We start from the raw sequence: 11,463 nt of genomic DNA, 5'->3' as shown, positions 1-11,463 counted from the left end.
TCGTCTTTTACAGCTCCCTGTATACATACATAGCTAGCAATGAAAAGAAAAAAAAAAACCGAAAAAGATAGAAAATAGATTCTGTTCAACTAACTTAACTAACTATGACTTTGACTCTTCCAACTTATCAATTACATCTAATCCTTTACACCCCCTTTAAACTCGAGTCAGGTATTTGACCTTGACCTACTCGAAGTAAGCTCTTAAATCTCTCATACGTTGCTGCTGTATGGGGCTTAGTTAACAGATCAACAATTTGATCTGTTCGTGAAATATGTACAACATGCAATGCTCCCTTCTAAAGCTTTCTAATTGAAAATGTTTGTTTCTATTATGCATGATCGAATTTGCAGTTACCAATACTATGCTAAGGTTGTCACAAGAAAATTGTTGGTGGAATAGACATCTAAACACCCAACTCCTAAAACAGATTTTGCAGTCAAACTAATTTTCCTTCACAAGAAGCTAAGCTCCTGAACTCTACCTCAGTGAAAGATCTACTGATTGTGGCTTGTTTTTTACAAGACCAAGAAAGAAGATTAGTACCAAGATAAATACATTAACCCAAGACAGATTTTCTGTCTTCAAAGTTTGTTGCCCAATCACTCTCTGAAAATCCATAAAGCCTATAATCATCATATTTATGTAGCAGCAAGCCATGATCCTTCGTGTCCTTTAAGTACCTAAGCACTCTCTTAGCTGCTTTTCGATGAAGATTTGCACTCAATTTTAGAAACTATTCTCTTAGTGCTTGTTTCAAGCCATAGAGGATTTTATTTAATTTGCAAACATGAGTTTTTGATTGTTGGTCAAAGCCAATAGGCTGAGACATGTAAATTACTTGATAAAGATCTTCATTTAAGAAGGCATTGTTAAAGTCAAATTGCCTTATAGTGAAGTTTCTAGAGAGAGCAAGACTTAACACAACTCTAATTGTTGTAGGTCTAATAACTGGACTAACAACATGCTTGAAATCAAATCCCTCTTTTTGATAGAATCCTTGAGCAACAAGCATAGCTTTATACTTTTGAACACTACCATTAAAATGTCTCTTTATAGCAAAAACCCACTTATAACCTATTCTCTTAGCAATTTCAGATTTTGGAACCAAAGTCCAAGTTTGATTTTTTATTAAGGCATGATACTCATCAAACATAGCCTTATGCCAGTGTGGTATTCGTAGATCATCTGTGAATTCTTTATGAACAGTAGTGTGTAAGAGTTTAGGAGTGATGGCACCTGTTTTAGAACGAAGAAGCATGTTGTGAGTGTTCTTGGGCACAATATTACCAGGTTGTGTAGTTGCAGTTCGTAATTCTGATGCTGTGTATATAGGGAGTTAAATTTTAATTCCTCAAATAGGCATCATTCTTTGAGCAATGACTTGATTCTGTGACTTAGAAAGACATTGAAGATTAGTAGCACCAACAGTATTATCTGAAGAATCATTGTTTAAAGTGTTGCTTGTGTTAGAAGCAATAGACGAACTACTTATTTACATGACCTGTGAATCCTTATTAATATTGTAAGAGTTAGATTTTAATACAGGGATTTGTAAACCAATAGAAGGAATAATGCTATCAGTATTTGTTTTAGAATCAATTTGATGTTAGGAAAATAATTCAGAATATAGAAAGCAATTTTCATCAAACACATTTCTAAAAACATAAACTTTGCTATTAAAAGATAAACACTTGTATCCTTTATCTTTTATTGAGAGTCATAACCAATAAACACACATTTAGAGGAACACATTTCTAGAAACATAACTCTAATCATTAAGAACCTAATGTTTGGCGTAATTTTTCTTTATAAATTTTGCTGCACTACTTGAACCACTGGCTGCTGCCCACATCTGACCAAACAATAAACATACAGGAAAAAGGGCACATGGGCTGATCCAATATGCTGCAGCACTCCTTGTTCCAACAAAGACAGAAAAATTGGCACAAATAGATGAGTGTCTGTATTCTTTAACCATCTCTCTAGGATTTAATATTCATTGGAGGATGAGAATGGAGCTTGCTTGCCTGAGAGAGTCCCCACTTTGTGCCTCTACAGTACCCGAAAAATTAGTCATCGAGCTTTCGGCGTGATAGATATCTTGGTGCAAACCAAAAAAAGACAGAGAATCAGAAACTACCTTCTTCCCCGGACCAAGAAAAATAAAAACTAGCTTCTTCTACACAAAAGTGAGAAGCACTTTTCGGGTAAGAGAGAAGTTGCAACAAAGATCAAGTCTTGGAGGGAAAAAGATCAAATCCTGAAGAATTCTTTGAAACCAAATCAGGAAATTTCAATCAAATAGTTAGAGGGAAAAAAAAATCAAGTCTTGGAACCAAAGTTTTAAAACCAAGAGTGAAGATGAAAGAAGGACATTCAGAAAAATGACTTCAACCAAAAGGAAGAAAGAAGAGCAACCCAACCAGCTAAGCTAGCACGCCTAATCCACCATAATCCTTTGCCACAGTTGGTTTGTCTCTCTGCAACTTTACTCCTCCATTACCCTTGCAATTGCAACTAGTCTCTGATTTTGTGGGAACCACATCACTACTACTGCCAATCTGATTTTGTATGGAGAAGAAGACAAGAGGTACCATGTCTTATGGTGCAAAAATTGTCCCAAGGAATCATCTAGTCTTGGAGGCATTGCTCTTCAATAAAAAGGCAATCAGCCAAGGATTGAAGTAAGAAGAGTAAATTAAAATCTGAGTTTTATTGAGAGCTTTTTTATTGTTCTCATTCAACGTTTTGGATAGTATTCCTACATTAAAAAACATTTCGGCAAGATAAAAAACTACATATGAGAATACTAAATTCGATTCATTTTATAGTGTTTTGAGCTATATTATTTCTTCTTATTATCTTACTTTCTTAGTTTGTCTTTCATTGTTTTCTCATGAAAAAAGGCAGTAGTGAGGTATTTGAAAAAGTCATTTAAGAATAAAGACAAAGAGAGTTTGACTAAAAGTAAAAGCCAAACACAGTGAGAGAAGATGGCCATGCCATCAGAAAAGATAAGGGGGAGAGCGTGGGTGGGTGTGTATCCGGTGTTAAGGAGGGTTCTTCTCGAGAGGGGTTAGAAAAGCCATCCAAGGTCTCTTTTAGAGATAAAGTCATTGGTGTAGAAAAGTCTAAGGCCTTTGCATTAGTAGGGTCTTTATCTGGGGATGGTATCGCGACGATGACAGGTAAGCAGGGTGATTCTCGTCCACCAAGTGTCAATTTTACCAAGGAGGCAAAGAGTTGTCTAGCTGAACCTTATAAGGAAGTCATCGTGATCAAGGTGCTGGATAAACATTATGGCTACACGGCTCTCATGCATAAGCTTCGGATAGTATGTCGCATCAAAGGAGGGTTTGATTTGTTGGATGTGGGATTTGGATATTTTTTGGTTAAATTTGATATTGCTGCGGATCGTGAGAAAGTCATTCTTGGTGGCCCGTGGTTGATAGACGGTCACTATGTTGCAGTAAAGCCATCGTGGTTACGAAATCATTGGCTCCTCACGTGCCTGATGGTCATGTTAATGAGGCATGCATGGATGATGGAGAGGGCTGACAACAAGTGCTCCGTAAGGAAAAATTCACAATGGGCCAGTCATCAGGTTTGAAGGACCAAGATGGAAAGCAGCACAAGTTTGGTTCGAGAAGGGTTCCAAGACCCAATTTGCATGGTGATGGAGGTAAATCAATTGGCATTAGGATGGGGAAGCGAGAAAAACATAAAATTGCGCCATCTCCATCACGCAGAACTCCTGCACGTCGTGGAATTTCTCTACGGAAGCGTCCTCGGCCTTCCTCCTTGCAGAACTCGCCAGTTGATAAAAATGGTGGCACAATGGAAGAAACCTTAGTAGATGGAAGCATGGCAGGTGTAGTGTCAGGAGGTCCGAAGGTGGCAATTATTGAGGATCAGAGTGTGCCAGTACCGCAGGACAAACCACCTATTGAGGTTGGTGACTCTGTTTAGATTTTATGTTCTTATTTATTCTGTCCCTATTATTTATGGATAGTTTAAATATGATTGTTTGGAATATTAGGGGTGCTTCTAATAAGTTAGCCCGTGTGCATTGCAAGGAACTTGTTAGGAAATTTAGACCTGTTTTCTTTATTGTGGTTGAAACTCACTCCCCTTTTCAGCATTTAAAATTATTTTGGGAAAGGTTGGGGTATCACTCTGTTGGTATAGTAGAGGCAGAGGGGCATAAGGGAGGTATTTGGTTTCTATCCTCTATGAAGGGTGTTTGTTGTAAGTTCATTGATGCTTTTGATCAGGGTGTTACTGTTGAGGTTCACTTTGATAATTTAATTTGGAGGTGTAGTGGTATTTATGGCAGTCCTCAATTTAATAAAAGGGTTCTCCTTTGGGATTATCTTGTTGCACAATCCATGGTTTTTCAAGGACCTTGGATTGTTCTTGGTGATTTTAATGAAGTCAAATTTTCTCATGAATCTAAGGGCTGTCAGTTTTCTCATCAAAGAGCAGACACGTTTGCTACTTCATTAGGGGATAGTGGTTTGTTTGATCTGAAGACTATTGGGAGGCAGTTTTCGTGGTACAGGAGGGTGAAAAATTATGTTGACGTGGCAAAAAAGCTTGATCGAGTCTGTATAAATAATAGTTGGTTATCTATCTTTCCAAAGGCTTATGCAGAAGTTTTAAATAGGCTTCAGTCTGATCATTGCCCTATTCTGGTGCATTGTAAAGGTCGTCCTCAGCCTAAAGGGAATCGACCTTTCCGATTTGTTGCTGCTTGGGCTACTTCTATCAGATTTGTTCAAGACTTGGGCAAGTATCTTGGAGTTACCCTTAGCCATTCTAGGGTGACTCATTCAGCTTTCAATGGTGTCCTGGATAAGATTCGGAGTAGGCTAGCAAGCTGGAAAGGAAGTTTACTCAATCGGGCTGGTAGACTCTGCTTGGTTAATTCTGTTGCCGCTGCTATTTGAGCTGGCAAAGGGGGTGTTTGGGAATGATTGAGAGTAATAATATTCTTCAAGGAGAATTGTTTGCTATTTGCAGAGGATATCTCTTAGCTTGGGATGTGGGTCAACGAGATGTTATTTGTGAGACGGATTGTGTGGAAGCATTTAATCTTGTTACTCAAGATGGTTTTGGGTTTATTGATCCACTGGTGCTCAAAATAAGAGATATCATGCATTGGAATTGGCGGGTTGACTTTCGTTTGATTATGAGAGATGCAAACACGGTGGCAGATACTATGGCAAAGATGGCGATGAAGTTACAACTTTCGCATGTGGAGCTTCTTTCACCTTGGGAGGAGTTTAAGAGTAGTCTTAAACGGGACTGTCCCTCTATTTAGGCAGTTCCTTGTTTTGTTTTTCTTTGTTTAATTTATTTCAGTCACAAAAAAAAAGCCAAAAAATTATGTCAAATTTTTTTTATGTATTTTTATTTTGTATTATGATTTTAAGTTGGGTTAGCAATTACTGTTAAGAGTCTAGGGAGTGTTAGAAAAATTGAGATTCAATAAGAATTTATCTATCAGCAGAAGCACCAAAAATAATTTTTTTACAATTTGTGCAATTAAATAGACAACTCTAAAAATATTCCAAGCAGCAAATACAATGACAGAAATTAAATAATCAAACACCAAAATTTTTATCATAGCAAAACCCTCCAAAAGAGGGACAAAAAACTCACGGGACCTAGTCAAGTAAAATCTTCCAATATCAAATATTGGATACACAATCAGTCTTCTTAGTAGCACTAGAGCATCTCAACAATCAACAAAATACATAATTAAAACGGATGGAATTAACATAAACCTTCTACAAAAGTAAGTATCTCAAATCAGATAAAAGAAAAGACAATATAACTAGTAAATTATATCTTAATGTTCATTTATATATCAAAAATAACATACTAAAATTTCATAAAAAATGAAGTAAATTTATCAATTCAATAGGAGCACATTGAAACCGTCATTCTCCCTTTTCTCTTCTCCTTCATCGATGACTCTCTCTTCTCCCTCATTGTTTCTTTTCTTTTTAGAAAAAATGAGAGATTCAAACTCTCTCTCTCTTCTTCTAGTGGCTTAAAGTCACTTTCTTTTCTTTATTTTGTTTTAAAATGCGGATCTCATTTTAGTCGGAGACCCGGAGACCCACCAACAGAAAATGAACCTAGCTGATTTAAGTTTAGTGAAAAACTTGAATCATTTCGGATAAAATATGTGAGAAGTTTGAGCTTGGTAAACCTAGTCTATATCAAGATATTCAAATTCTTTGATGCTTCGTATCTATCTTCAATTGAATCTTCCTCGTCAATACAAAATGACTCGATAAAAATAACACATCTATCTTCAATTAAATCTTTTTTGTCAATGTTTACACTAAATGACATCGACACAAAATTATTTCGACATAAAATGACTTCGACTCAAACTTTATTGAGTAACGGTATTATTGTGCCGTATCTATTATGCATATTTAAAAAAGATATATAAAAAAGAGGCAAACACCTATTGCATTTTTTTTTTCTTTTCTTACTAATACTATTAAAACTATTGTACATATTAAACAAAAATAATATAAATATTATTTCTCTTTCAACTAATACATGTTGTCTATATTTATCTCTGCATTTTAAAACTCAAAATCACACACTTAAATAAACTTTCTTTTACTTAAAAATGATAAATTATATATTCAAATTTAGGATTTAAGATTTATGAACGCTAATCAACCTGACATCATCAATAACCGGGCCACATAAAGATGAATCACTCTTCATGGTATAGAAGGAGCTGAGGAACACAATTCTAGTTCTTGTGCTAATAGCCTTAAACTTGAGAAACCCAAGTTTGAAGCCACCTTTACCCTTTGATTCATAAGACACTTTTGTGTTCTCTTTTGCTGCATAGACTTCAACAACCATTGGGCCTTCACATGAATCACCAGCATCTCCAACATCAAAAGTAAGGACATAGGTTCTGCCAACAACTGTTCTTACAACTTGTGCAATGGCACTTTCTTTTCCAGCTACAAGCTCCACTGCTCTGTTTCCTTGTGGGACAGAGAAGTGTTGAGAATCTATGTACTTCACTGCTTTTAAGGACTCTACAATCCACGCTGGTATGGGAGAGTGGTCACTTAGGTCTACAATGTTTGGTGGAATTAGAACACCCCATGATGTGTTTGGAAATATGTATGGTCCTTCTTCAAATCCACCGTTCTTTAATATGTTAACTGTTGAGTGCCAAATATATTGTAGTTAGAACTTGCACTAATTAAGTAATTATTAAAAATATATAAAAAAAATGAGTAATTCATTTTGTATTGAATACTGTTGATCATTGGTTTCAAGTTTTATTACTATTGATGGATAAGGGTATGTAGTATCACCCATAAAGAAGGATCACATCAAATTTGACCATAATTGTAACGTCTCAGTTATCAACTTTTACATGAAGAATTGTACTTGAGTTTTTATCATATTGAAAACTAAAATGATTTCGACAAAGCAAGGTATTAAAAATCGACCAATAAAATAGTTAGCACTTAAAAAATTAAATCGATTGGACTAGTTTACTAATTTATTATTATTTTTTTATTTTTGATTGATTTATTAATAATTGATTTTTATTTTAAACCAAACTATTATGATAATTGATTTTCAATTAATTCAATTGAACCGATCAGTTGGGTTTAATCCTCAAAAACCATGAAAAAAAAAAAAGCTTAATTAATGAAAGAAAACAATGAGGAACATTTTGCAAAGATGGTGACATATATAACTATCGTCTCCTTTAATTTATTATCTATTATTAAATAATAGGATAATGAGTAAAACAAACGTGTTAATTAATTAACCAAGTCAGTATATGTTTTATTTGTTCTTTATAATCTCGTATTGTTATACAAATAATTGTAACCAAATGGAAAAAACGCAGTTCTATTTTTGTGTTAAGAGATGAATTTTTTTTTTTTAATTTTCATACTACTTCTTGGCTTTCGTAAATATATGATATGTATAATGATCCAAACATCCAATCCAATATAAATCTACCTATTAAGGTGTGTGTGTGTACATTATATTGTTAAACCAAAGCCATAATTGGCTTTTATTGCCAGGACAGGTAATTAGTGTAATAATATATAACTAGTTGTATGGCTAATCCTATAGGCATTAGTATAAAACAATCCCTTGTGTTGTGCATCGCTATTATTTTATATTTATATTTGGGTTTAATTATTTGGTGGGTCCTATAATTTCATCAAATTTTCAATTAGGTTTCTATATTTATTTTTTTTTAATTAGATTCCTATACTATATTAAATTTTGTAAGTAAATCTCTACTGTGACAAAAATGTTGAAATTAATAGAATATTCTGTTAAACTATATAGAATATTCAGTAAATTGTTAGACATATTTGTTTTGTTTAACAGAATATTTTGTTAATTCTATCATTTTTGTCACGATAGAGACTTAATTATAAAATATGATATGGTATAACCGTATAAGGACTCAATAAAAAAAATATAGAAATCTAATTAAAAATTCAATAGAACTATAGAGACCAACAGAGTAATTAAACCTTATATTTGTGTCCTATCTTTGACTAATACTCCCATCATAACAGCCATGCATGCATGGATGCTAACAATAAATCTCAAATAATATGATATTCATATAAAATAAGAACGTTGTGTTTTTGTGAGGTCAATGCGTGTATTAAAAAGAAGTAATAATAATAACTAATTAATTAATGATAACACAATCATGTATATACAAAAAATTAATATTGATTAATTTGGTGGCTAATTTTTTATATGCATATAGTATTTTCAAATGAGTAAACATATAGAAAAGTAGTTTTATATAATTTGAAAGTTGTAAATTCAGAATAAATATGAAAAATAAAGTAGTTTATCAAAGTTTAAATTAATAAATCTGGTTATTATTAAACATATTTATTTTCCATTATTAACTTCTCGACTAAATTCCTCATTCATCTTTATAAAGAGTTGTACTCCATAAATACTAAAAAATCAACCACTATATAAAATAAATATAGAAATATTAAAAATATGTCACTACTAATTAATTGTATATTTAAATTATCTTTTTAATTAACAAAACAAAAAATCACCTGTTTAATTGTTAAAAAAAATACTAATTTTAAAATTGTGTTTAATATAAAAGGTATACACATAGTGAGATTGTAAAGAACCTATTAACAGTAGCTGATTTTGTAGTATATATCCATAACCTTTTTTAAAAAAAAATCTCAAAACATATTAGAATTTCTATTCTATAATAATTTCATCTTTCATCTATTAGACGCGAAATTGAGAGTTTAGTGTTAAACTAACGGTGAAAACTTAGGTACAGTCTTCACATGAAGTTAATAGTTGAGAATTGTTAAATGGTTTGACTAAATTTTTATCTAATGACTCTCAATTATCAACTTCACGTGAAGTTTACTGCATCTGAGTTCCACCTAAATTAATTTATAGAAATGAAATAAACTTACTTTTAGTTGGCCTAGGAGGGTAGAGAGCTTTGATAGCAACGGAATCAATGAGTGGTCCACAAGCTTGATCCTCTTCCTTTGATCTTGGATTATGAATAACCAACTCAGCAAGAGAGTAATCTGCTTGAAAAGACCAAGCATAAGCATCCCAACCGTCACTACTATACAACGTTTGCATAGGTAACACAACCCAATCTGGTGCCACAGAAACATTGAGTCTCTCATTTTGTGCACACGTGCGAGCCACCACAAATGTTATGGAATAGTAATTTCCTTTTATGACCTTGATTCTCTGTTTGATTGAAGCACCATTGCCAAGCCTCACTGCATGTGCACCCTCTGGCACTACTAGCAACATGTCACCTTGTTTTTGACCTGATTTTATGTACTCAACTAAGCCGGAGATCTCCCACTCCGGTATGGCGTCGCGCTTCGTCACCACCGTGCCTTTCATGTCCGAAGCTTTCGGACCTTGCTCGAAATTTCCATTTGCCACTTGTCCTGCATCAATTGGTTTCTTAGAGATCGACTAGTGAAAAAATGAATCTGAAAATGAAGTGTTAAACTTGTGTCTACCTATCATCTAAATAATCTAATTATAATTAGTTCTTCATGAGGTTGATGTTTAATTTTTATTATTGAATCATACTTTTGCCAATTAATAACAAGCATTTTGTGGTGTTGTCTGAACTCTAGACTACTAGTCTATGCACAATTTTAATGTACTATAACTAGCGAAAAAGGCTTAAAGATTAGTAGATTTTATTATTTTTGGTAAGCACTTTTAGTCATCGACTTAATTTTTTTAATCTAGCTAGTTATCTAACAACATATTTTAATCCACATTTTTAAATGAGAAAGTCTAGGGAGCCAATATTTTTATTAAAATCTGGCCAACACTTAACCAGCAAAAGAAAAGTGAATAATTTTATATCATTAGATAAAATCTCACACCATTAAAAATATTAATGATGGCTAATTGATGACTACAAATCACAAAACTTATTGATCCCCTAACACTATTCTAAAAATATTGTATTTTGATACAATACAAGTGCATTGATTGTTAAGTATATTAATGTAATTAAAATGATATTATTTTGAAGGTAGAAATTTAGGTGCAGATAATTTTATGTGAAGTTAATAATGGAGAGTTGTTAGATGATAATTTAGTCAAACTGTCAAATCATTCAACCACTCTCACTATTAACTTTAAATAAAGTTAACTCCACCTAAAACAGACGGAATAATATGTATCTTACCGTCGTTAAAGGAGAATGCTACGTGACATAGGACACACAACAGAGCCAACAAAAAGGAGTGTCTTCTCATGATAGCAAGTAGCAACCGAACACACCAATGTTAACAAGATTATAGCCAAGAAACTAAAGGGAATGGAGAAAACAAATGCAGAGAATTGAATGGAATGTAGGTGTATGTATGCTTTGTTAGCTTTGGCTCCTTATATGTATGCTTTGTTACCAAACAGCACTAAGATTTCGAATAAAATAGCAAGAATGCCCTTATTTTGCACTAAAATAATACCCTAATTGAATCTTGGAAGTTTACTGGTGTAGGTTCGTATATATATAGGAGACAAGCTCATAATTGTCACATGCTCCTTTTAGTTTTAGGTCCCTTAACACCATATTATATATCACTAATTCCCTGGATGATGACTCTGCTGATTCTGCAGATAATATTTTTTTTCAAAATTTTAAATTGTCATGTACAAATATTTTATTTTCAGGCTTGAACAAGTGTAGACAATTTACAAGCTATCATCCAACAAATGCTGAAATTCAACTTCTGATGGGAAAAAATGAGGTAGCAGAGATTAAAGCTTAAATTTTTTTGTAAAAACAAAATGTTATGTACACACCAGAAATTAATTACTATATCACTTATTATGTATTTGTATATTAATATATATATTATTTAAATATACTGATTTAGTGTA

At 33.2% G+C, this 11,463-nt stretch overlaps 1 protein-coding gene across 1 annotated transcript; it reads right to left on the bottom strand.

The window, feature by feature from the left end:
• On the bottom strand, nt 6,542-10,958 carry LOC107611876. Its single transcript, XM_016313758.2, has 3 exons — nt 10,766-10,958; nt 9,504-10,004; nt 6,542-7,214 (listed from the first exon to the last, which is right to left on the bottom strand). The coding sequence occupies exons 1-3, from the start codon at nt 10,833-10,835 to the stop codon at nt 6,688-6,690; spliced, it is 1,098 nt and encodes a 365-aa protein (XP_016169244.1). The 5' UTR covers nt 10,836-10,958; the 3' UTR covers nt 6,542-6,687.

Source organism: Arachis ipaensis, chromosome B08 (genome assembly GCF_000816755.2).
Source record: "Arachis ipaensis cultivar K30076 chromosome B08, Araip1.1, whole genome shotgun sequence".
In the NCBI taxonomy this organism is placed as follows: domain Eukaryota; kingdom Viridiplantae; phylum Streptophyta; class Magnoliopsida; order Fabales; family Fabaceae; genus Arachis; species Arachis ipaensis.
This window is presented reverse-complemented; position numbering and strand designations above follow the sequence as displayed.